Source organism: Ascaphus truei, chromosome 4 (assembly GCF_040206685.1).
Source record: "Ascaphus truei isolate aAscTru1 chromosome 4, aAscTru1.hap1, whole genome shotgun sequence".
Classification (NCBI taxonomy): Eukaryota; Metazoa; Chordata; class Amphibia; order Anura; family Ascaphidae; genus Ascaphus; species Ascaphus truei.
In genome coordinates this window covers 264,265,911-264,293,677 of record NC_134486.1, presented here as the reverse complement: position 1 = coordinate 264,293,677, position 27,767 = coordinate 264,265,911, and the positions used below count along the sequence as shown (strand labels likewise).

The 27,767-nt window shown below is 49.2% G+C and overlaps 1 protein-coding gene across 2 annotated transcripts in view; it reads left to right on the top strand.

The window, feature by feature from the left end:
* Positions 1 to 27,767, top strand: part of LOC142493415 (gamma-aminobutyric acid receptor subunit rho-2-like) — a 113,103-nt gene that overhangs the window by 30,836 nt on the left and 54,500 nt on the right. For both annotated transcript variants that reach the window (XM_075597443.1, XM_075597442.1), the window contains exons 3-4: positions 16,221 to 16,288; positions 21,463 to 21,686. In XM_075597443.1, the coding sequence (XP_075453558.1) occupies positions 16,221 to 16,288; positions 21,463 to 21,686 (292 nt within the window). The remainder of the gene's footprint in view (positions 1 to 16,220; positions 16,289 to 21,462; positions 21,687 to 27,767) is intronic.

The following is a 27,767-nucleotide window of genomic DNA, read 5'->3' as shown; positions in this document are numbered from 1 at the left end:
AAGCAAAATTGCCCACCAATTGCATGACTTTTACTTTTACTATTGTTTTATGCCCCTTGAAAACAGAACAAGTGATATCTTTGTTGCTTTGTTGAAATCTGTCAGTGAGACACTAGGTACATTTTTCCATTTCACAGTGCACAATGACAATGAATTCAGTAAAAACTATAAAAATGTGTTTATAAAAATATCCCCAACGTTAAAATTTCAGCCTCACAAAATTCGAGAAATTGTGTCAGATAGGCACGCATCAAAAAGGTCTAATAACAAAAATTTACGCTGGGATGGAGAACCCAGACAACCCCCCGCACATGATTATATGCTCAAATGGGCAGCGGAATTGAACATGGTTATTGACAGAGAGGATTGGGAAGAAATATGGGACTCTGCACCAGGAACTTCCATATGTACAACAATCAAGGAAAATATATATAAGATAATGTATCACTGGTATCTTACTCCAGTGAGATTGAAACAAATCTATCCTCTGGCTTCTGATCTATGCTGGAGAGGCTGTGGACATAGAGGGGACATGGCCCATATTTGGTGGCTATGCCCAGAAATTCAGAAATATTGGCTCACAATTAAAACTTTAATAGAAGAGGTCACAGGCATCACAATTACCATAGATCCACTGATCTACTTACTGGGCAGACCAATAGAGGAAATTGATCGCCCAGTATGGAAATTAATCTCCTTCATTCTTACAGCGGCAAGATGCTCAGTGGCGTCCTCTTGGAAGAAGGTGTCTCCCCCTCCTTTCTCTCCCTCTCGCTTATTCTTTTTCTACCCTATCTAGATCTCTGGGCCATGTTGTTGCCCTGGGGGCCCGTTCCCTCCTTGAGCGGATGCCTCCAATGATCCTTTTCTAACCCGAAAAACTTTTCTTTTTATTAGACTATGTTTGTACTGCAATGTCTGTAAAATTTACTAATGCCTATTGTAGCCCTGTGTAATTTTGGGGTTACATGCCTTTCTCCTTCTGTGCAGTAATCCCTGTTAAGAGGGCAGGTTTGCCAGAAGTAATCATGAGGTTTTGCCCTCAACCCCATGTGAGGTGTAATGTGTAGCAAAGGAAGTGACAACATGCTCTGTGTCCACTAACAGTGACACAGGGGTGGGCCTTCTGGAGCTATATAATACGCATCACTTCCTAAAGTTAGGAGTCAGTTGAAGTGTCAGTTCTGTGAGACTAGAGTTCAAGATCAAGTCTGTCAAGTAGTGGCAGAGTGTGACAAGCTGACCCAACACTGTGCCAGGGCTCAGATTGTAGCCCTCCCTTAGGGGAGAGGTGGCAGAGATATTCCTGTCTCTATTACAGAGTCAGGAAGGGACTTCCTTGAGGTGGGCAACCTTGAACATGTGCGGCTAAGTACCAGCTGCTATGATGGGCAGTCTGCCTATGAAGATGCTAATAAAGAGTGCCTTGATTCAAAGAACCTTCTCGCCTGAGCCTGGAGTCATTCAGGGAGAAGCTGCACCCAGGGGTTCTCTTCCAGAGACTGCTCCCTGCTGCTGTGGGGAACTGGAAGAGATGGAGGCGCTGCACCAATTGTGAGTACGATCTCAGCACTACTTCACGAGCCAGTCCTGGTGAAATCCCCAATACCATCAAGCGGGAGACTCAGGAGTCCTGTAAGCCAGCAGGTGCACCACACGACATGATATGTAACTGGGGGCAGATTCCTCACATAGGGGCCCATATGAGATTGGGTAGGGGTCTGACCGTTACACTAATAAAAATGTTTGGAAAAAACAAACAAATGTGTTTATAGAAATTCCAGTATGGTCACTTTTTTAATTCATCCAGATAATCCATTTAACTGAGAGACAAATAATTATAAGGAAATAATCATGAAAATGTCAAATACAGGTAAACCCCGTTATAGCGCGGTCCTCGGGGTCCACCCCTAGACCACCGCGTTAGTAACGGGGGTGCGCTAATTTTTAAAAAAAATGGCCGCCGCGCGCCTGATCGGGAGGGAGTGAGGAGGGAAGGAAGGAAGAGGTGTCTGGAAGCCCTACACCTGGCATGCACAACATGCGGGCCGCATGTGGCCCGTCTGGCCTCTCTGTGCGGCCCGCGATGACTCTGGCCAGGCGCCAGTTAATTAAATAAATTAAAAAAAAAAAGTTTAAAAAGATTCATCCCTCTCCCTCCCAGTCCCCTCCCGCTCCCTCCCTCTCCCTCTCCCTCCTAGCCCCCAGGTTCAGCAGCATGAGGAGGATGCGGGAGCCGTGTGTTTTTTTTTCTTCAATAGCAGGCTGCCGGGGAGGTCAGAGCATGCCGGGGGCGGGGCTTAGTACCGTGTGTGTGTGTGTGTGAAAAACGGGCTGGTGGGGGGTAGGGGGTGGGTGTGAAAAACGGGCTGGTGGGGGGTGGGTGTGAAAAACGGGCTGGTGGGGGGTGGGGGGTGGGTGTGAAAAACGGGCTGGTGGGGGAGTGGGCTGCTGACATGTGAGGGGGGGGTGGGCTGCTGACATGTGAGGGGGGGTGGGTTGCTGACATGTGAGGGGGGGTGGGCTGCTGACATGTGAGGGGGGGGTGGGCTGCTGACATGTGAGGTGGGGGTGGGCTGCTGACGTGAGGGGGGGGTGGGCTGCTGACATGTGAGGGGGAGGTGGGCTGCTGACATGTGATGGGGGGTGGGCTGCTGACATGTGAGGGGGGGGTGGGCTGCTGACATGTGAGTGTATTGTGAGAGCTGAGTGCTGTGAGAGCTGTGTGCTGTGAGAGTGTGCTGTGAGCAGTGTGCAGTGAGAGTGTGTGCTGTGAGCAGTGTGCAGTGAGAGTGTGTGCAGTGTGCAGTGGGAGTGTGTGCAGTGTGCAGTGGGAGTGTGTGCAGTGTGAAGTGGGAGTGTGTACAGTGTGAAGTGGGAGTGTGTGCGTGCAGTGGGAGTGTGTGCATGCAGTGGGAGTGTGTGCGTGCAGTGGGAGTGTGTGCGTGCAGTGGGAGTGTGTGCGTGCAGTGGGAGTGTGTGCGTGCAGTGGGAGTGTGTGTGTGCAGTGGGAGTGTGTGTGTGCAGTGGGTGTGTGTGCATGCAGTGGGAGTGTGTGCGTGCAGTGGGAGTGTGTGCAGTGTGTGCAGTGTAGAGTGTGTGTGCAGTGTGTGCAGTGTAGAGTGTGTGCAGTGTGTGAAGTGTAGTGTGTGCAATGTAGAGTGTGTAGAGTGTGCGCAGTGTATGCAGTGTAGTGTGTGCAGTGTAGAGTGTATGCAGTGTAGAGTGTGTCCAGTGAGCAGTGTGAGCAGTGAGCAGTGTGTGCAGTGAGCAGTGTGTGCAGTGAGAGTGTGTGCAGTGTGTGCAGTGAGCAGTGTGTGCAGTGTAGAGTGTGTGCAGTGTGAGTGTGTGCAGTGTGTGCAGTGTAGAGTGTGTGCAGTGAGAGTGTGTGCAGTGGTGCAGTGAGAGTGAGTGCAGTGAGAGTGTGTGCAGTGGTGCAGTGAGAGTGAGTGCTGGGAGTGTGTGCAGTGTGCTGTGAGCAGTGTGAAGTGTAGAGTGTGTGCAGTGTAGAGTGTGTGCAGTGTAGAGTGTGTGCAGTGTAGAGTGTGTGCAGTGAGTGCTGGGAGTGTGTGCAGTGTGCAAAAAAAAATTTAATTAATTTTTTTTTTTTTTTTAAACGGGAGCCACGTGAAAACCGCGTTATAACCGTTTCGCGTTATAACGGGGTTTAGCTGTAGTTTTATTTTTGGGTGCCAGGATATAACATATTGTAAAGCAATCAGACAGTTGAAGAAGAGACACGTAATGTTCTAAAATCTCTGGACATTATATAATTTCATATTTAAAGAACTCCCATGTTTGTCTCTTAAAAAGTATAAATTCACAACATACAACGTCTATAAAGCTTAACGATTAATCATACAGAGAAAAATTGCATTCTTGGGGGACCAATACCTCATCCTCCAACTGCACTGTTTTGGTACAGTACCGTCCCCAAAACAGTGTACCTGCTTCTTTCGCTGCTGCACACTCCTTGCTGCAATCAGGTGCCAATCAAAATCTTCGGCGACGCTGATGGGCTGGCCACGCGGCCTCACTACACAGCCAGCCTATCAGAGTCCCCACAGATTCTGTTTGGCCTGTGGTCACAGAGAGCGTGCAGCAGCAGCAGCAGCAGCAGGAAACCGCAGCAGTCCCTGAACCCTTTGCGAGGAGGAGTGTAAGATATGAGTGGGGTACAGTATGGTGATGTGTTTTGTTGAAATCCTCGAAGAGGTAGGAGCGGAGCACAGCGGAATGGATGCAGGGGCTGAACACCAGGGTAAGTAAAAATCCTTTATTCCACGATCAACATCAAGGTGGTGGATAGACAAACTTCTCTTACGCATTTCAGGCTTACGCCCTTTGTCAAAGGGTTCTCTTTTTACTTACCCTGGTGTTCAGCCCCTGCATCCATTCCGCTGTGCTCCGCTCCTACCTCTTCGAGGATTTCAACATATGCTGATCATTAGCGTGACGCACGCTGAAGGAACATCCACCTTTACAACCGTGAGTACCCCAGTCTGTTCACAACGGCTGGGGGCTAATCCTCATGCACCCATATGCTTCCTAGGGGACTATACATTGTTCTCAGGTAGTCAGACATTTATTACTGACTTCACCTGGAGATACAGGTCCCGCAGATACAGGAAGGGGTTAATCTTATGGATTAAACGGTGTATATACTATAGAAGATTGTTCCCTCCTGGATATTAGAACATTATCTTGATACTATATCTACATATAATCTTTGCAAAGATTCCCACCTAGCTGAGCACGGTATTCGGGAGTTTATTCTCCTATCTATCACTGGTGATGTGTTTTGGTCTATTTAATAATCTAATAATAGCATGTTCTTCTATAGCTAGTTTTACATAGCGCTATACAGAGACATTTTGCAGGCACAGGTCCCTGCCTCGTGGAGCTTACAATCTATGTTTTTGGTGCCTGAGGCACAGGGAGATAAAGTGACTTGCCCAAGGTCACAAGGAGCGGACACCAGTTTCCCCTGCTTCAAACTTAGTGCCAGTCAGTGTCTTTACTCACTGAGCCACTCCTTCTCCCATATATGAAAGGTATAGGGTATATGAGGTATCCTGAAGCCAGGGTCACGAATGGTGTATGAATGACTCCAGGTAGCTTAACTCGTGTCTCACCTCTTCCAAAGCACAAACAAGTCCTTTTCTCTTTCTTGGTTTTATTGAGGGAAAACACAGGGAGATAGGTGCTTGTAGATGGAGTGTGGGGAGAGAGGGCTTCTCTGTCTGCTGTGCAGTGTATCAATAATGAGACAGTGTAAAACAAAAAGGCCTTGCTGGGGTGATAGCAGGCAGTTACTCACTCAGAGTCCAGGGTCAAAAGGAAATGAGGTGTAAGGGTCACACTAGATAGGAAGTGGGACTATACTAACTGTCAGCAAGGACAGGGGGGTAGGAATAGCCCACTCTCAGCTAGGAGAATATGAGCTGCAGGCAACCAACACAGGCTGTGTAAACGACATGTTGCAATAATGTTGCATTTTACATACAGCGTTGCTGCTGGGACAGGGGAAACTGACAGGCAACTAAAGAAGGGAGAAATGAATCCCATAACTAAAGGGGAAGACAGAGGAATATGGAATCTAGTTCCAGGACACTCCCCGTCTGGTATCTGGAGATACCACTATTTTAGGTATGTGTGGAACATATGTGCAATACAACATAACATGCAAAACTCATGTCCACATAACGATGCGATACCGTCCGGTACCACCAGCTTAAGTCCTTGCCATCTCGGTAAGGTAGGTGAATGCACAGCTCTAGGTTAGCTTGATGCACCACAATGTCTCTCAGAGTCCATAGAACTGGTAGCCAGTTCTTCTTTGTGATAGTCCGATTTTGGCATTAGGAGGATAGTCTCTGTGATAGGTCTCAAAAAAGTCTTAACGACCCCGTTCTGGGTCACCCGAACTTCCACTTTGCGGACCCTTTCATCTTCGCTTGGGAAGGTTTTGATTATAAGTCCCATGGGCCACTCGTTTCTTGTTACCTGTTTGTCTTTCAACAAAACCACGTCTCCTACTTGGATGTCCGGTTTAACCGTTTGCCATTTATGGCGTTCTTGGAGTGTCATTAGATACTCGCGTCTCCAGCGATCCCAAAATGTGTTAGCCAAGTGCTGCACCTGTCTCCACTGTCGCTTGTACATATCTTTAGAGTGGAAGCCTTCGACTGGGGTGGGGATGTTCCCCACCTTCTGGGTTAGCAGCATTGCTGGCGTCAAAATACTTGGCGATTCTGGATCCGTTGACACTGAAATCAAAGGCCTAGCATTGATTATCGCTGATATTTCGGCCATGAATGTGGTTAACACTTCGTGAGTGAGTCGAGTCAGGTTGCTTTTTAGCATCATAGAGTCCAAGATACGCCGGACTACCCCGATCATGCGTTCCCATGCTCCGCCCATGTGAGAGGAGTGAGGAGGGTTGAATGTCCACGTGCACTCTTGGTCGCGCAAATATCTTTTGATACTATTGTCTCTATTATCTTTAGTGTCTATTTGTAATTCCTTACATGCTCCAATGAAATTGGTACCACAATCGGAGCGTATTTGTTTAACTGGTCCTCTGACTGCAAAGAACCTTCTGAGGGCATTTATGAAGCTTGAAGCATCCATAGATTCTATAACCTCGATGTGTATCGCTCGCATACTCATGCAGGTGAAGAGTACCGCCCATCGTTTGCTGTTTGCTAGTCCGCCCCTAGTTCTACGCGAGATGACCATCCAGGGCCCAAATACATCAAGTCCTACATAGGTAAAGGGGGGTTCTGTATTAAGTCTGTCGACAGGTAGATCCGCCATCCTTTGGTCTTGGCTTTTGCCTCTCAGCATTCGGCACCTAACACATTTGTGGAGATTACTGGCCACGCACCTTTTCATGCCAACGACCCAAATGCCCGCCGCCCTAATGGCGCCTTCGGTGAAGTGTCGTCCCTGATGCATGACTTGTTCGTGGTAGTGGCGCACCAACAAAGTGGCGATGTGATGCCGGCCAGGGATGATAAGAGGGTTGCTTTCCTCCCTGCTCAGTTGGGACTTATTGAGGCGGCCTCCTACTCTCATGAGGCCGTCGTTGTCGATGAAGGGATTCAACTTCCAAAGTGGACTGTTTTTGTTAACACTCTTCTTTCCGCGAATGCAATTGATCTCTTCCGCATATGTTTCCCTTTGAACATGACTGAGAACAGTTTCCTTAGCCTTTGTAATTTCCTCTACGGTGCGCAGCTCTTTGCAGATGTGCCAGCCGTGGCAACCGGTAGTTTTACCGTCTGGGGTCTGGCGGAAGGAGGAGGCTATATGCCCGAGATGGGCTACTGTTCGCAGAAGGGCCGTCCACTTTGAGAAGCGTTGGAATCGATGTGATCCGAATGCGTTTTTGTGCGATACATTGGTGAGTACCACGGATACTTGTGGGGGCCTTATCTCCGTATCCTTTTCGGGATCCACGAGTTCAAAATCGTCAACTGGGGTTGGTAGCGTTTCCGCAGGCTGCGCAAGAAACATTGGTCCTGTGAGCCACAACGTATTCTGCAGTTGAGATGCGGGTACTGATCTGGTGGCGTGATCTGCGGGATTTTGCTCTGTGGGCACGTGGTGCCATTGTTCTGGTTGGGTTGACTTCCTGATTCTTTCTACGCAGTTAGCTACGTATACGTAGAATCTCCTTTTCTTATTGTAGATGTATCCCAGTACCACCTTGCTATCTGTGTAGAGTTTGACGGCATCTGGTTTGCTGTCCATCTCATTCTCGATAAGCTCCGCCAGTTCTACTGCTAGCACTGCACCACACAGCTCGAGTCTGGGTATAGTATGGTCAGGTTGTGGCGCCAGCTTAGCTTTGCCAAGGATGAACCTGATGTGGCAACTTCCATCCACGTCCGTGGTTTTTAGGTAGGCCACCGCTGCTATAGCTTTGGTGGAGGCATCTGAGAACACGCAAAGCTCTTTGCTGTGTGCGGCGGTGAGAGATATAGGTGAATAGGGGCGTGGGATTTGAAGTTGCTCGAGGGCCTTCAAGGAGTATTTCCACGTTTCCCACTCTTTCCGTTTTTCTGGAGGTAGTGGGGTATCCCATTCCTGTTTTTCGAAGGACATTTCTCTGAGGAGAGACTTCCCTTGTATAGTGACAGAAGCCACGAATCCTAGCGGGTCGTAGAGACTGTTAACGGTGGACAGGACTCCGCGACGTGTGAAGGGTTTTTCTTCGATGGCTACCTGGAACGTAAAGGTGTCTGTTTTAAGATTCCAGCTTATCCCCAGGCTCCGCTGTATGGGAGGCGTGTCGGTCCCCAGATCCAAATTCTTGAGATCTGGTGCTTGATCATCTGCGTGGAACGCCTTCATCACTGTGGCACTGTTGGAAGCTATTTTGTGCAACCTTAGGTTGGCCTTCGCTAACATCTTTTGTGTCCTCTTGAGTAGATCTACGGCTTCTTCTTCGGTGGGAACTGATTTTAATCCGTCGTCCACATAGAAGTCTCTTTCGACGAAGCTCCTGGCGTCTTTCCCGAACTCTGCTTCTCCGTCTTGGGCCGTTCTTCTGAGGCCGTAGGCTGCCACTGCAGGTGATGGGCTGTCCCCGAAGACATGTACTTTCATGCGGTACTCCGTGATTTCTTTTTCTACGTCGTCATCTTGGTACCACAGGAATCTTAGGTAGTTACGGTTGTCTTCTCGCACAAGGAAGCAGTGGAACATCTGTTGAATGTCTGCGGTTACGGCGATAGGTTCCTTGCGGAAGCGGATCAGCACTCCCAGAAGACTGTTCGTCAGATCCGGCCCGGTGAGGAGAACATCGTTTAGGGAGACTCCCTGATGCTGAGCGCTGGAGTCGAATACCACTCGGATTTGGCCAGGTTTCTGGGGGTGGTAGACGCCAAACGACGGGAGGTACCAGCATTCTTCGCCTTCTTTCATTGGGGGCGCCGACTCTGCATAGCCACTGTGGAAGATTTTTTGCATGAAGGCCACAAAGTGTTCCTTGGTCTCCGGTTTCCTTTGTAGGTTACGGCGGAGCGAAGCGAGCCTAGACATAGCATGGTCTCTGTTGTTTGGGAGGCGTCTTCTTGGCGAGCGGAAAGGTAGTGGGGCCACCCAACTGCCCAATTCGTCCTTGAAGAGCTCCTTATCCATTAACCTCAAGAATTCTTTGTCTTCCATTGATGGCGCCTGTTTGTCGTCGTCCTTTGTTGTCTGGAACACTGTACTCCCTAGGTCATTGGGGTATTTTCTTGCCACAGGCGCGTCTCCGTAGTTCCTTTTGGTCTCGAGCTTCTCGTGGACCTGAAAGTGGTTCGGACAAGGTTTGAAGTGGGATATACGACCGTTCTCCAACAAGTTCGTCTGTAGGGCGCCTACGTTGTCGGGTCCTCGTATCCTGTCTATGCATACTTCTCCAACTACCACCCATCCTACATCGAGCCTTTGGGCGCTTGGACCATTGTGGTCCCCATTTCGCTGTTCGCGGATCTTGTGTGCTCTCATGATGTCTCTGCCAAGTAGCAGCAGGATCTGGGCATCTTTGTCTAGTGGTGGGATATGATCGGCAATGGTTTTTAGATGGGGATGGTGTCGCGCCACGTCTGGCGTGGGGATCTCAGTCCTATCTTCCGCCATGTGATTGCACTCGATGAGTGTGGGAAGGGGCATGCTCACTTTGCCGTCTATTGAGCATATGGTGTAGCCATTCACTCTTCTCCCTGTAGTCTCCATTCGCCCTGCGCACGTTCTGAGAGTGTAAGGAGAAGTACTGTCTTGTATGCCGAACATATCGAAGAATTCTGACCTGACCAGCGATCGGTTGCTCTGGTCGTCGATGATTGCATACATCCGTTTGGCTCTTTGGGGTTGTCCCTCAGGGTGCACTGCTACCAGACATATTTTAGAGCAAGATCTACCGTCGTCTCCTTCTCCGCATACTTCTGTGCATTTGGATGCTACTGACGTCAGGGGGGGGGGTGTGTCTCCCACTTCTTCCTCCCCGCCCTGCTTTGTCGGAGGGTTAGGGGCTTTGCTTGCTTTGGGCTTCATAGCTTCCGGGTGTAGAGCGGCTATGTGCCTGTCGCTATCGCACTCTGTGCATTTCATAGCTTCTTTGCAGTCCTTGAATAAATGAGTTGTGGAAGCACAACATTTGAAACAGGCTCCCCATTCCCTGAGTAGGTTCTTTCGCTCCTCTATGGGTTTCATCCTGAATCCGAAGCACTTGTTAAGTGGATGCGGCTTTTTGTGGATAGGGCATTCTTTGTTAAGGTCCCTTGGTTTTTTGTCCCTGTCGGCCGTCTGGCTGGGACTCGCGTGGGTCGTAGGGGGCACGTCCGTCCTGTGGACCGAGATGGGTGTTCTGGAGTCCTTGCACCTTGCTGTTGACCTTTCGTTCCTCGGGTGGCTAACGCTGGATGTGGTTTGCGCCCCTAAGACGAAGCTGGGGTCGTTTCTTGTCTTTGCCGCTTCGCAGATGAAGCTCACGAAGAATGAGAATGGGGGGAAGACAACCTGCTTCTCCCTTTTGTATTTGGAACCTTGTGAAAGCCACCTTTCTTGGAGGTTGAAGGGTAGCTTCTCCAGGATGGGTCTCACTCCACGAGCTGAATCTAGGGCGTTGAGACCTATTAAGGAATGGTCTTTCCTTGCGAACTCCAGTTCTTGCAGCAGGTCTCCAAGATCTCGTAACTTCGAGTAGTCTTTACTCGTGATCTTGGGGAAGCTCTCGATTCTTTTGAAGAGTGAATCCTCGACTGCTTCAGGGCTGCCATAGGTCTCTTCTAGCCTTTCCCACACTAGGTCCAGACCTACTTGGGGTTGATGTGCGTTTGCCGTCCGAAGTCTCTGCGCTTGCTCCCTGGATACGTTCCCCAAGAACTTAACTAACAGGTTGAGCTCTTCCCTTGCTGAGAAGTCCAAGCTGTCGATTGCGTCTTTGAACGTGAACTTCCACGTCCGGTAGTTCTCAGGGCGGTCGTCGAAGCTGATGAGTCCTGCGTGCACCAAGTCGCGCCGGATCATGTACTTGGCTATGTCTGTCAGACCTGAGACGTCGGCGCGTTTGCCCCGTTCTGAGGTAGTTGCTGGGACGGTCTGTGCAGTCGCCTCTTCCTTGGCGTGGATGCGTGATGGCTGCTGGCCAGTGTGAGGGGCTGTTTTCTCCCGCGTGGGTGTACCTGGATTGCGAGCCTGTTGTGGTGCATCCGTGTGCGCGCTGGCGTGTGGATCACTCTTGTGGCTGTGGCTATCCCAGGCAGCATGTACCATTGACGGAGCAGCGTCTTCTCCTCGTGGGCCTAGCAGGTCTTCGGTATCTGTGGAGTCGCTCCATCCGTGTTGAGATGGTGCGCTGGTGTTTACACTGAAGAGGCTCCTTACGTAGTCTTCAGTGCGTCGGGCCGGATCCTCTGAGGCAATCCGTCTGTACGGTTGCTCCCCGCCGTCCTGTTGCGCGGCTGCTTCTAGGACTTCGGCTTGGGCTATAGCGGCAGCGGCTTCCTTCTCTTGATTTAGTGCCTCTAGATCCGCGTCCAATTCGGCCTTTTTACGCGCCGCGGCAGCGGCGGCATTTGCAGCGGCGGCGGTAGCTGCAGCGGCGGCATTGGCAGCGGCGGCAGTGGCAGCGGCGGCGGCGTTGGCAGCGGCATTCTGCTCCTCCTCTTCTATGCGCGCTCTTTCTGTCCTTACGGCTGCCTCTCTGCGACTATATTCGGCCCTGGCACGTGCGGCCTCTGCGGCGGCTCGTGCCTTGGTAGCGTTTGTGCTTGCACTGGACGCGTTAGACTGCGCTGATCTTGCTGATCTAGATGAGTGCCTGGATATGCTTGAGCGCTGCGATGCAGTCTCCAGGAGGAGCTCTTTTCTCACGCTTTGAGCGTCTGTGATGGCGGCCCGCACGCGGCTGTCACGTGCAAGATCAATGTTATTTTGTAAGTCTCTTTCTTGCAGGCTTTCGCCGGTGTTGGTTCTGGTCAAGTAGGTGATGTATGTTTCTGACAGCCCTTGGTAGCACGAGTGATCAGACTTTATTTGAATAATTGCCTGCGCGAGCTGTTGTGCATTATCGCCAATACTAACGACATTGCGTAACTCCAATGCGGTTGTTTCCCAGGCCAACTCTAATTTAGCGCGGTGCGCTTCAATGTCGCTCTCATATTTTTCGCGGCCCTTTTGTGTCAGTGTGACTGTCCGTTTGGGCCTTGCGCCTGCCTGCGCCTGTTGCAGATGCGCAGCGGTCTCTGTGTCTGAGAGATCGCTTTCCTGCGTGATGTCTGGTGAGGCTCTGAGTTCTGCCATGCTGTAGGTGTGTGTAGGCCTTTGCCAGTGCGTGTGGCGTGCGGTCTTTTACCTTGTCAGCGATGGGCGTCTGTCTCAGATGATGCCGAGCGGTGTCCTGCAGCGTGCAGCGTTGGGGTAGCTGTACTTACAGATGTCCGTTGGCTCCTCACTGTGGGGCTGAGCAGCGGGTGGACTCAGACAGAGAAAAAGGCAGTTAGGTTTGTGTGTACAGTCTGTTTGCAAAGCTGCTGCCTTGTGTGCAGGGACTATTCTGTATAGCATAAAGTCTTTGAGTAGTAGCTGCTGTGTGATTCCCCAACACAGGTCTTTGTTTTACTATCCTGAAGCCAGGGTCACGAATGGTGTATGAATGACTCCAGGTAGCTTAACTCGTGTCTCACCTCTTCCAAAGCACAAACAAGTCCTTTTCTCTTTCTTGGTTTTATTGAGGGAAAACACAGGGAGATAGGTGCTTGTAGATGGAGTGTGGGGAGAGAGGGCTTCTCTGTCTGCTGTGCAGTGTATCAATAATGAGACAGTGTAAAACAAAAAGGCCTTGCTGGGGTAATAGCAGGCAGTTACTCACTCAGAGTCCAGGGTCAAAAGGAAATGAGGAGTAAGGGTCACACTAGATAGGAAGTGGGACTATACTAACTGTCAGCAAGGACAGGGGGGTAGGAATAGCCCACTCTCAGCTAGGAGAATATGAGCTGCAGGCAACCAACACAGGCTGTGTAAACGACATGTTGCAATAATGTTGCATTTTACATACAGCGTTGCTGCTGGGACAGGGGAAACTGACAGGCAACTAAAGAAGGGAGAAATGAATCCCATAACTAAAGGGGAAGACAGAGGAATATGGAATCTAGTTCCAGGACATGAGGGGACAGGACCGGTTTGATGGCACCGCGATTGGTGCCTCGGTATCGAGCCCTGCAGTTATAGAGGCCCAGCATCCTCCACAACAATGATACTGATTGCAGGGGGAGAGCGCGGCGCCTCTGTAACTGTCTCTTCTCGTGTCCGGTGTCATCTCCGCCTGCAGTGTCTTGTTGTCATGGCAAAGTGACATCACATAGCCCCGCATTAACATGACGCTGCGTCATCTGAGGAAGACATGCCATGCCGGACAAGGTAAGTGACCCTGCAAAAGCCCCTGCAGCGAGCCCCACAAAAGTCCCAGCTGGCCCTGTCAGGGGGTATATAAGGGGTCCATATAAGGGGTGTAGCGTATATGAGGGGGATACAGTATTTGATAGGAGGTAGGGTCTCTATGAGGGGTGGGGTTATATAAAGGATGTAAGGGTATATTAAGGGTGTGGGGTCTATATGAGAGATGTGGGGGGTATATGTGAGTGGTGTATGGCTATAATAGACGCATGTGTACCTATTTTGACCTGTGAAAGGTTGGAGGCTATGAAATACATATTCACTGTATGTTTCATTTTTTTTTATCAGTGAATCAGTGTCGATTGTAAATGTCTATGACAATGAAACTAAACAAGGAATAAAAGATGAATACACAGCGGGGACCTTGGTTGTGCCTCTCTGTGTATGGTTATTCAGATATAATAATATTATCTAGTGAGCGGCCCAGCTTTGTGCAGCAAGGGATTTGCAGTATGTGTGTTTCATTCACTGATTGGAGTGCACTGGTTCATGCCTTCTTTCTATGTACTGTACTACTAACACTGCAACATCAGGTCACCCCTCCTCCACCTCATGAATAGAAGTTGAGATAGGGATACAAACCGCAGAGATGGCATGTCATGTCTGTAAATATTTGTAGGCCTTAGTTGCTTCAAGAGATTTCATAGCTATCTGAATCCCCATAATAAACAAGCAGAGGGGAATATTAGGAAATGACATGTTTTACAGTAATAGGATAGACCATTAGTACAATTGTGTTTCAGCTTCAGTGATTTTGCTGCAAGAGTAGAATGACCTTATTATTAATACAGATGATTCTGTACACAAAAGTAAATAGCATGAAACCGCAGATGGAAAGGAAACCACTGTATATAATCACAATTCTTTGAGATGTCATTAAAAGGTCTCTTACAGTCTTCTAATCTTTCAGAATTTCCCATGCATTAAATTGGTTATGGTTTGTGTTTGCATGTACACGCACAGCTTATTTACCATGCTATTGGCAGCCCAAGGTGAATTAAAACAGTTGTTTCGTTTTTGGTCCTATTCATGTTGGAATGACCTGCTTTCTGAAAGTATATTAACATATATGTTTTAAATATGTTTTAAACATGTTAAACACTTATTTCCAGAACGTGGGAAAACATTGTGTTCCATACAAGAGTGGGGAAAAAAACAAAACATTTTATTTTACGTGAGGTAACACCTTGCATACTGTAGCTCTCAATTGTTGTATTCATTTGTGGATCACATCTCTCGCTCTGGTTGCTTTTTTTGTATTTAGAAAGTGTTACTACTGTAGTTTGGTAAAGTAGCAACTCTACTTGTAAAATTGTGCTTATGAAAAATAAGTGTTTCAGCATTCAAGCCTCCTTTATAGGGTCATTGGGATTTAAATTGAAAAATGTTGAAAGATCAGTGCCTTGTTGTAAAAGAACAATAAATCCATTGGCCGACAGCTTTCCCGGGGACTAGAGTCTCCACTGAGGCTATAGGTTGTTGGGTGGGGGTGTCCACTCCTCCACCCGTGTCAGATGCCCGCGAGGCCAGTGTGTCCCCTCCATCTCTCACACACTCCCCCCTCTCTCTCTCTATCACACACGTACCCTCTCTTTAAACCCTTCTCCCCTCTCTCGCTCACTCTCCCTCCAACCTCTCTCTCACTCTCCCACTCTCCCTCCCCCTCTGTCTCACTCAACATCTCCCCCTCTCTATCTCACCCCTTCTTTCACTCTCCCCATCTCTTCCTATACCCCCTCTTCCTCTCTCACTCCCCCCCCTCTCTCTCTATACCACCTCCCTCTATTGCTCCCCATTCTCACTTCCCCCTGCTCTGCCCCTTCTCACTCCTGCCTGCTCTCACTCTCTCCCCTCTCACTCCCCTCCTCTCTTTTCCACCCCCTCTCACTACCCCCTTTCTCTCCCCCCCCCCCCCCCAGGCTCTCAACCCCTCTCTTTCTCAATCTTCCTCACCCCCTTCCCCCAGGCTCTACTTGTGTAGCAAGGGGTGCGGGGTCTGTCCAGGCCCTACCAAGCACTGGAGGGGGGCCCACCCAGGTGGCCACTGCCAGAAGTTATGCCCAACTTTCTTGTTCGAAACACTGGAGCTAGTCCCCCTTTACTGCCCATCCTTGTACAGATGTCCCTGTTCTCTCCCCCTACACTTTTATGACAAACACTACTGTACTAATTGTCCTTTCTTCTGCCTTAATAAACTTATGATGCAGATTTTATTTGTGATTTTTTTTGGTCTATTGGAGTATTCAGGAGTTTTATCATCCCTTTTATTCTTACACCATCTTTAGATAACATTAAACTGTTTTATAGTAGCTTTTATATTATCCTACTTAGACAGATCAAAATCAAGGTAGAAGCGATAGCTGCTAAAGGTAACTAGTGATTCTAAAGTGTACAAGCTTTCAGGATTATTAGGGTCCCTTCTTCAAGCTTTCAGGAGTCTCAAACACTGAGATCTGGAGAAGGAACTCTAGTAGACCTGGAATCTTGCACTATTAAAGGAATAACTTCTACAATACCTTACTTGTGTTCTGTCTATTATCGCTCTACAGGCTAACACGGTACCATCCTCTTTATTCTGGTTGTGTCTTTGTAAGTAATACTAAGCATCCCTTTTACAAGGAAATGTAAGCTTTAGAGGTACTGTAGGGTAGCATTTCACAGTACAGGCTAAAGCATTTTTAATACTATCATCTGGTCATAGAAGGTCACAGATGAATTGGATATTCTTTGAGAATAAACAATCAAATATGTTTAAATCTTCTTTGCTGCAGGTCCTGCGATTCCTGTTGGTGTGGATGTACAAGTTGAGAGCTTGGATAGTATTTCTGAAGTCGATATGGTTTGTTTTTATCTAATCTTTCTTGCTATTATACACAAATATTAACCCTGTGAGGGCTTTGCAATATATTTGTCAAGGGGTAAATGAATTTCCAGCATTACACATTTAAATGAACCCATGTGCTTAGCTTTAACCCTAAATGGCCAAAACATATCTAATATCACACTGGCATGAACATGACACACTGGCACAAACATGACAGACTGGCACAAACATGTCACACTGGCACAAACACAAACATGACACACTGGCACAAACATGACACACTGGCACAAACATGACACACTGGCACAAACATGTCACACTGGCACAAACATGACACACTGGCACAAACATGACACACTGGCACAAACATATCACGCTGGCACAAACATGACACGCTGGCACAAACATATCACGCTGGCACAAACATGACACACTGGCACAAACATGACACACTGGCACAAACATATCACGCTGGCACAAACATGACACGCTGGCACAAACATGACACGCTGGCACAAACATGACACGCTGGCACAAACATGACACGCTGGCACAAACATGACACGCTGGCACAAACATGACACGCTGGAAGCAAAGATACTAAACTTTGCCAAACTGGCATAATGGGGTATGTGTAAAGTTATGGTCCTAGTGTCAAAATAATGCAAAAAAAAAGTAAACCGTCTATCAAACTACATCTGCATGTAAAGATATTTGGTTAAATATTTAATTTCTTTGACAGTGGAAGAATTAAACATAATGTATTGACACACTTTAAAAAGAATCATTCCCATAAATACCTTGTTTTTCCATACGTACCATAGACCCTATAGACACAGTAGACTTAACATAGACACATAGGGGCCGATTCACAAAGCAGTGATAAGTGCGATAAATGCCTTTATAGTGCGATACTGCCTGCTGCGCGACTCACAAAGCAGTGATAACACTGCAGTATCGCACTATAATGGCTTTTTATCACCAAAAAACAGTCAGTGATTAAAAAAAGTCATACGATCGTCCAAATGACAAACACAACAGGTTTTGACAGTCAGCGCTATTCATAAAGCAGCGTTAAGTTTATTGTGCTGTAAAAACCCACCATTTCTTTTCACAAGCTAAAGGCTGGCGCAAAAGAGATGGAGACATGCATAAAAGCATTTGTTGTCCCCAGGGGCCCTCAGGTGGTCCCCATGGGTGTCTGGGTGTCCGGGTGTCCCACTGGCTTCCGGTACCAATCCTGTAGGTAATCACTATTATCCATATCTGGATAATAGTAATTTTGTAGGTAATCCCCGCAGGTGGTCCCCGCGGGGGTGGTTCCGCGGATGTCTGGGGGTCCTCGGGTGGTTCCCATGGGTGACCAGTAGTCCTCAGATGGTCCACACAGGTGTCTGGGGGTCCGCGGGTGTCCGGGTGTCCCACAGGCTTGCGGTACCAATCCTTTGCCCAATTTTTTTTTTTACCAATACTTTGAAATAAATACACCCACCTCCCCACCTCCCCTCTAACACATAGGGGCAATAATGGGCAAAATTACTATTATACTATTACTATTATGGGATAATAGTGCATTTGCCCATTTAAAATAAAACATTAACCAGCAGAAATAAAGTAAATAAAACATTCTGATTGGCTGGCTTCGCTCCCTTTACATGACGTCACATCCAAAAAAAAAAGAGGCACATGGTTATCCCAGCCAATCAGATGGTGTGGGAACCATTTGCCACTCAAATGTGATGTCACAGGCCCTATAAAAGCCTGTGCTGCGTCATTTGATGCCAAGAAGCTGAGGTGTGAAGACCTCCTCCCCAAAAGGATTACAATGGTGTTACAGATGAAGATGAATGAAGATGAAGACCACCAAATGGATTACAATAACAGATGAAGATAAAGAAAGAAGAAAAGGACTTTGGACTTTACATGTGGTCCGTTGCTATTTTTGATCGTGGATTTGTTCGAGAGCTTCCAGAGACCATGGGAATCGGAGGGTGAAGACATCTAAAGGTAAGAAAAACATTGAATGTAAGTTATTTTTCTTTTACAGGTTTTTTCATTGTATTTTTTATTTTTTTATTGCCCATTGATTGCAAATGTATTTATGTATGACCCTTTAGGGCTATACATACACACAGTGACAAGCAATGTTTTTTTTTTTTTTTTGCAAATGCTTGCTTTTATGTATTTTAAATGTATTTTTGTTCTTTGTTTTAATTTTTATGCTATTTATTTTGTTTTGATTTGTATGATGGCATTTTTTATGGTGTTTTCAATTGTTTATTTATGTGTGTTTTTTGGTGTTTGCTTTTTAATAGTGGTTTATTTTTGATATTTTGATTTTGAATGATGGTGTTTATTTGGAGCTTTCTTTTATTTATTGGTGGTTTTGTTTTGGTGTTTTAATTGTTAATTCTGGTGTTTATTTGGTATTTGCTTAGTTGATTGGTGGTAATTTTGTTGTGTTGCACCATTGACTACCATAGTGTTAAATCATGCCCATATTATATGGGCATGGAGTACCCTCTGTGCCAATCATTTGGTTAATTGGCATTAGTAATGTGTTGATTTTTCTATGTAATGTGTTTTATTTTGGGCCTGTTTTTTTCTTTTTCTTCGCCATTTATTGCTAGAGTGGCAAATCATGCCCATATTATATGAGCATGATGTACCCACTGTACCAATTAATTGGTGGAGGGTGGTGGTAGTTGCCTGGGGAGGGTGGTTTTGCCTCCTGGTGGGTAGAGGGGGAGGGTGGGTTAACCCCTTAATTACTATAGAAGTTACTAACCGCCAAGGTGATTAAGGGGTTAGGGGCCATTAGATGTACTTTTTATTGTATTGCTTCTGGCAATGGAGGACATGGACGGTGATGAGGATGAGGACGGCCTTCATTGTGGCAGGCTGCCAGGGGTGAGTGCAACTTTTATTTACTTTATTTCTGCTTGTTAATGTTTTATTTTAAATGGGCAAATGCACTATTATCCATATCTGGATAATAGTAATTTTGCCCATTACTGTACTGTATGTGTTAGGGAGGGGTGTATTTATTTCAAAGTATTGGACATATTTGGGGGGGGCACAGAATTGGTACCGCAGGCCAGCGGGGACCTGCGTGGACCACCTGAGGACCCCCGGACACCTGGGGGAACCACCAGAGGATCCCAAGACACCCGCGAGGACCACCCAGGGACCCCTGTGGGGCCTCTGGACACCTGCGGGGACCACCTGGAGGCACACGGACACCTGCGGGCCCCTGGACACCCGCGGGGACCACCTGAGGACCTCCACCGGCCTCTAGTAACATTCCTGTGCATAAAAGCGAACAATTGCTTTTATGTATGTTAGGGGGGTATAGGGGTTGTTGGGGGCACAGGGGGTGGGGGTGTTGTGTATTGCAATGTTTATTGGGGGCAATTGCTCCCAATATACCTGCTATTGTGCCTTAACCCCTTCATTGCCTTAGCGGATAGCCGCTAAGGTAATGAAGCTGCTTTAATGTAATTTTTTTAAGTTTGCGGGAACAGGGGGTCTCCTAAGCTGAACAGTTTTGATTTCTGGCTCAGGAACCCCCTGCTATCTGAGTTACAGGCCCAGGTATGGTAGAGATTTCGAAAACCATGATTTTAACGACAAAATTTAAAAAAAAGAAGAAAAAAGAACGGGAAATACTAAGGGGGCAAGATACTAACATTATGTGAGCTAGAATCATGCAGCCTTCTTTAGAGATTGCTACTTTAAAAGGACAGCCTGATGCACTTGGTCAAAACACTTTTTATCAGCGTAATGATTACAAATACCCAAGAGAGATTGGGGATTTTGTGGAGGCAAACCCCATCCAAGATTGAACAAGGTCACCACCCCATTTCAACTTCCGTTGAGGATAGTTTCACAAAGTTAACCAGTACCTCAGAAACTTCTTCAAGTTTAGCTCCACATCCAACAATTAACTGCCATATGTAGAGATTTATAAGCGAATGGCAAAGCAAACAGACACCAGGGATTTCTGGGATTTCACAAAGCCACCCAATATCTAAAGCCTGAGAGTCTCCCCTTTCAGTTTCAAAAGGTGGCATCACTATGTAACCTTTCAATATTTTGCGAGCTGCTCTTAACCCATTGAGTCTGCACTCCAGGAGCCTCATGCTGTAGTAGCTATGTCATGGGCTTTTTTGTTGGCCAGGGGATATCCTATGGATCACTGAAAGCAGTCTGGCCAGAAGAGGAACAGAAGAGGAGGATTCCTCTTCCATTTGCCTCATCACTGATGCTGCGATCACAGAATCGCGATTTGCCAGAGGGGTTATGGCACTCTGGTGCTGTTACCCCTTCGGCACTCAAAGGGTTGAAGTGTTTTTCCCCGCCTGTGACCTAACTGTTACGTTATGCAGCACCACAGCAGGACTTTTAGGTCAGTAAATGTTATGTCAGGCAGAACTCAAGAGGTTAAGAGGGTGAGAGTATTGAAGCTTACAGCAACAACCCACAGGGCTGCCGACAGCGGGGGAGAGCCAGGCCTAACTTCCTGATCCTGCCGCAGGGCCCCAGCTTTAATCAGCTGCGCAGTCCTCCATGCCAACCCGCCTTCCCCCCATGTGCATGCGAACGGCACCGGAAGTTTGAGCTGCTTAGAAGTCGGGCCGAACTTCCGCATCCTGCCGCAGGGCCCCAGCTTCCCTCAGCCGTGGAACTGGAGGGGGGAGATGGTGGTAGAATGAGAGAGAGGGGGCGAGAGAGAGGGAGCATAGAGGGGGAGGGAAGAGTGAGAGGCAGGGAAGAGTGAGAGAAAAGGAGAGAGAGAAAGGGGGGGTAGAGAGGGGTGGGAGTAAAACAGAGAGGTGAGTGAGGGGGAAGAGAGGGAGGGAAGTGAGAGAAAAGGGAGAGTGAGAGATGGGAGTAGAGAGAGGGGGAGCGTGAGAAAGGGGAGAGAAATAGAGGGAGAGAGGGGTGTGTGAGAGCGAGGAGGTGTGTGAGAGATATGGGGGCGATGGGGAGTGTAAGAGAGAGAGGGGGCATGCTCTCAAAGCTGCCGCCAGGTGGAAACTCGTCCTGGGCCCCAGGAAAACTGCTGGCTCGCTTGACAACCCATCAGAGAGTATCTGTGACAAAAATGATTGTGATACAATGAGAGTGAGAGATATGGAATGGCAGCAGAGGAGTTTCCTTAAATATATTTTTTGTACTTAATTCAGGACTTCACCATGACACTATACTTGAGACATTACTGGAAGGACGAGCGACTGTCATTCCCCAGCAGCACCAACAAGAGCATGACCTTCGATAGTAGACTGGTGAAGAAGATCTGGGTCCCCGACGTCTTCTTCGTGCACTCCAAACGATCCTTCATTCATGACACAACAACAGATAACATCATGCTGCGTGTGTATCCTGATGGGCACGTTCTCTACAGCATGAGGTAAGACCTTGCTGTGCAGTGGTTCAAAGTCAGGACTATTTTGTGGGAGAATTCACCAGACCTGAGTTCCAGCACCTTTTTTTTTAGTGATGAATAGTCTATGTACGTATGTATGTATATCTTTATTTATATAGCGCCATCCACGTACACAGTGCTTTACAGCAGTAATACATATGACATAATAAGAATAAGCGCTTCATACATAAATGTAGACTTTTAGAAAAAGCAGTCCCTGCCCCGAAGAGCTTACAATCTAAGTAATGAAATGATTAGGAATGTTACTGCCCGGGTGCACCTCAATGCTTCTTCTGTCACATTTCTTTATTTAAAGCTGGAGTCATTATTAGAGTTTCCATATAGATCCATGTTTTCTTTACTTATGCTTCTGGCACCTTTTCCTTACAAAACACCACTGTGAGGAAAAATACATACTCATGAAACAGGAATTCAGAGTAGCAGCACATTAGGAATACTGTATGTCCCTGATGAAAGGAGGGTTATATCTGGTGACCAGATTTTGAAAATTAAAAACCGGGACACATTTTTTTTTTTTTTATATATATATATATAACAGTTTATTTATTGTAGTACACTTATACTTTACTACCATTAGAGAGAGAGTGTGTGTGTGTGTGTATGTGTGTGTGTGTGTGTATGTGTGTGTGTGTGTGTGTGTGTGTACACCTCAATAATCGAACAAAAAAAAAAACCCAGATGTGAATGATTCTGAACCCATTAACCAGTGTCTGGATGCCCTCTTCACAATTTCTAAAAGCAGCAATCCCGCCTGGGATCTTACCTGATCCACAGTCCCTCAAGGTACTATACTGGAGGGGAGGTGTTCCTTACCTGTCTTCCGATGTCTCCCGCGTGAAATTTGAGTTAGATCAGGAAGAAAGCAGAGTAGGTTACTTCGGTGAAGTATACGGCAGTTAAGATAAGACAGAGGGTGAGGGAGACAGGGAGGGAGGGCGAGGGAGGGAGACAGGAAGGGAGGGCGAGGGAGGGAGACAGGGAGGGAGGGCGAGGGAGACAGGGAGGGAGGGCGAGGGAGGGAGGCAGGGAGGGAGGGCGAGGGAGGGAGACAGGGAGGGAGGGCGAGGACTGGAGACAGGGAGGGCGAGGGAGGGAGACAGGAAGGGAGGGTGAGGGAGGGAGACAGGAAGGGAGGGCGAGGGAGGGAGACAGGAAGGGAGGGCGAGGGAGATAGGAAGGGAGGGGGAGGGAGACAGACAGGAAGGGAGGGTGAGGGAGGGAGACAGACAGGAAGGGAGGGTGAGGGAGGGAGACAGACAGGAAGGGAGGGCGAGGGAGGGAGACAGACAGGGAGGGAGGGCTAGGGAGGGAGACAGACAGGGAGGGAGGGCGAGGGAGGGAGACAGGTAGGGAGGGCAAGGGAGGGAGACAGGGAGGAGGGAGGGAGACAGGGAGGGAGACAGGGAGGGACGGAGACAGAGTTAGGGAGGGTGAGGGAGGGTGAGACAGGGAGGGTGAGACAGGGAGGGTGAGGGAGGGTGAGACAGGGAGGGTGAGGGAGGGTGAGACAGGGAGAGTAAGGGAGGGTGAGACAGGGAGGGTGAGGGAGGGTGAGACAGGGAGGGAGGGCGAGGGAGGGAGACAGGATGGGAGGGCGAGGGAGGGAGACAGACAGGAAGGGAGGGCGAGGGAGGGAGACAGACAGGAAGGGAGGGTGAGCGAGGGAGACAGACAGGAAGGGAGGGCGAGGGAGGGAGACAGACAGAGAGGGAGGGCAAGGGAGGGAGACAGGGAGGGAGGGCGAGGGAGGGAGACAGGGCGAGGGAGGGAGACAGGGAGGGAGGGTGAGGGAGGGAGACAGGGAGGAGGGAGGGAGACAGAGAGGGAGGGAGGGAGGGACAGAGACAGGGTGAGGGAGGGTGAGACAGGGAGGGTGAGACAGGGAGGGTGAGACAGGGAGGGTGAGACTGGGAGGGTGAGACTGGGAGGGTCAGACTGGGAGGGTGAGACTGGGAGGGTGAGACAGGGAGGGTGAGACAGGGAGGGTGAGACAGGGAGGGTAAGGGAGGGTGAGACAGGGAGGGTGATACAGGGAGGGTGAGACAGGGAGGGTGAGACAGGGAGGGAGGGAGGGAGGGTGAGACAGGGAGGGTGAGGGAGGGAGACAGGGAGGGAGGGTGGGAGGGAAGGAGGGATACAGGGTGGGAGACAGGGTTGGAGGGAAGGAGGGAGACAGGGTGGGAGGGAAGGAGGGAGACATGGTGGGAGACAGGGTGGGAGGGAAGGAGGGAGACAGGGTGGGAGGGAAGGAGGGAGACAGGGTGGGAGGCAAGGAGGGAGACAGGGTGGGAGGGAAGGAGGGAGACAGGGTGGGAGGGAAGGAGGGAGACAGGGTGGGAGGGAATGAGGGAGACAGGGTGGGAGGGAAGAGGGAGACAGGGTGGGAGACAGGGTGGGAGGGACGGAGGGAGACAGGGTGGGAGACAGGGTGGGAGGGAAGGAGGGAGACAGGGTGGGAGACAGGGTGGAAGGGAAGGAGGGAGACAGGGTGGGAGGGAACGAGGGAGACAGGGTGGGAGACAGGATGGGAGAGAAGGAGGGAGACAGGGTGGGAGACAGTGTGGGAGGGAAGGAGGGAGACAGGGTGGGAGACAGGGTGGGAGGGAGACAGGGTGGGAGGGAAGGTGGGAGACAGGGTGGGAGGGAAGGAGGGAGACAGGGTGGGGGAGAGAGAGGGAGGGAGAGAGAGGGAGAGAGAGGGAGGGAGAGAGAGGGAGAGAGAGGGAGGGAGAGAGAGAGAGAGGGAGAGAGAGAGGGAGGGAGACACACACACACTGATACACACACCCCCCCACTGATACACACCCCCCCCACTGATACACACACACACACACACACTGATACTGTTACACACACACACTGATACTGTTACTCACACACACTGATACTGATACACACACACACTGATACTGATACACACACACACACCCCCACTGATACACCCCCCCCCCCCACTGATACACACACACCCCCACTGATACACCCCCACACCCCCACTGATACACACCCCCCCCACTGATACACACACACCCCCACTGATACACACCCCCCCCCCACTGATACACACACACCCCCACTGATACACACACACACACCCCCACTGATACACACACCCCCACTGATACACACACACACCCCCACTGATACACACACACACACCCACTGATACACACACACTGATACACACACACACACCCACTGATACACACACACACCCACTGATACACACACACACCCACTGATACACACACACACCCACTGATACACACAACACCCCCCCACTGATACACACACACACACCCACTGATACACACACACACTGATACACACACACACACACTGATACACACACAGATACACACACACACACACACACACACACACACACACACACACACACACACACACACACACACACACACAGATACACACACACACACACACACACAGATACACACACACACAGATACACACACACAGATACACACACACACACACACACACACACACACACACACACACACACACACACACACACACACACACACACACACACACTGATACACATACACACACACTGATACACATACACACACACACACTGATACACATACACACACACACTGATACACACACTGATACACACACACACACTGATACACACACACACCGATACACACACAGATACACACCCACACACACACAGATACACACACACACAGATACACACACACACAGATACACACACACACACCCACACCCACACCCACACCCACACACACAGATACACACACTGATACACACACTGATACACACACACAGATACACCCCGCCTCCCCCTGCACCGCCCGCCAGCCCCTGCACCGCCCGCGACCGCGCAGAAACCACTGCCCGCCCCCGAGCCCATCTCCCACACCAAGGGGACGGGGGGAAGTGAGCGCCGGGGGGCAAAGCTGTGAGCGCCGGGGGGGCAATGGTGGGAGCGCTGATGGGCAATGGTGGGAGCGCCGATGGGCAAAGGTGGGAGCGCCGGGGGGCAATGGTGGGAGCGCCGGGGGGGCAATGGTGGGAGTGCCGGGGGGGCAATAGTGGGAGCACCGGGAGGGCAATAGTGGGAGTGCTGGGGGGGCAATAGTGGGAGCGCCGGGGGGGGCAATGCTGGGAGCGCCGGCGGGGGCAATGCTGGGAGCGCCGGGGGGGGGCAAAGGTACAAGGTGGTACAAAGGCAGGCGCACCCCCGCTACCACCTCCTATTACCCCCCCTTGCTGGGACCCGGGACAGAAGGGGGACACTCACCGCGCACAGAGGAGCCGGGTGCGGGAAGACACGTGTGCTCTGCACAAAGCGGAAGTCCCGCCCTCGGCTTCCTCTGACATGCCTGCAACCAATCCCCTGCAGGCTGGCCGGCATTTTAAGTCCCGCCCCCGGCATTCTCCTTCATTCAGTCCCCCCGGCTGCATTCACACACACACATACAAAATACTTACCGGCCGCCGCATTCTCCTCACCGCCGCTGCCCCGCAATACCGGGACCAGGGACAAAAACCGGGACAAAAACCGGGACGACTTAAAACCTGGACAGGACACAAAAAAACGGGACTGTCCCGGTAAAATCGGTACGAATGGTCACCCTAGTATATCCCCCGAACCTCAGTGCATGTTTTTCTAATCTGCACATGATCTAACAAACAGTGCGATTTGCGCATATTTGGACACCATTGCTGATGTGCTGATACTTTGAATTTCTGTTTCACAAGAATTTGTAAGCCGCTGATTGCAGGACACTGCAGTAAGTAGAGACTGCTCGGGGAGCGAAAACGAAGTGTCTGTTATACACGCGCAGCAAGTAAGAAGAGTGCTGGCTTATGCAATTTACTGACAAAAACAAAATAACTAAATTCAGCGCTAAACCTATATAAACAGTGCTGTGCACAATAAATAAAATGAAATAATAAATGCAGCCTAGTGTTCTATAAGGGGAATTATCTCTAGAACTCCCCAATACAATGGTGAATATACAAATATAGAAAATAACCTGGCGCAAAGTGTACAATATAATTGTGAATATTACTATAATAAGCAATGTCCATAAAAATAAAGGATATAAGTGATGAAAGTGGAGTCCTTCCTTTCAGATGTTTGAGTGGTAAATGGACTCAGTTCCCAAGATTTGTGAAGAAAAACAGGAGGAGTTTTTTTTCCTTTTTTGCTGCAGACTGTTATCCTGTGGTGTATGATAAAAACCATAGACAAAACATTGCGCAGTATTGTTTCATCAATTGAATTCCCCCATATACAGCTTCAACCCGTGCCTACTTACTAGATGCAAAGCAGGCAGCATGCAGTGGAGAGAATCTGTGATTTTCCAAGTCCCAGCGTTTTCAGGCACAGCACGAACCCCACGAGGTGCGCCGTCTTCGGATAGGCTCAGATAAGATCTTTTTCTCCAGGTGTTGTCATCTGTGTCCACTCCCGTATTCCTGTATATGCAACTCCAACCAGGGATAAAAAAGGGGGCAGAGGATTGCGCAATACCTAAAAACCTTTTAATACCTCCAATGCACAAACAGACATATACTCACAGACACAGTGAGTTTTAAAATCAATAGGAGCGCCCGACCCGGCTGTCCACCAGCAAACACCAGTCCCTGGCAGTCCTTGCCGGTAGCCGCGTGTATCTCGCGATGCTCCGGTGTCAGCGCGGTGACGTCACCGCGCTGACACCGGAGCATCGTGAGATACACGCGGCTACCGGCAAGGACTGCCAGAGACTGGTGTTTGCTGCTGGACAGCCGGGTCGGGCGCTCCTATTGATTTTAAAACTCACTGTGTCTGTGAGTAAATGTCTGTTTGTGCATTGGAGGTATTAAAAGGTTTTTAGGTGTAGCCATGTCTAAGATTGGTGTACATATCTCTTTCTCATGCTGGCAGTAAACCTGGTAAGTATGCAGGATTGCCAGTAGTCATCATGGAGGTTTGCCCTCAAACCCTGGTGAGGTGTCATATGTTCCCAAAGGAAGTGACAGCATGCAGTGTGTTCCCAC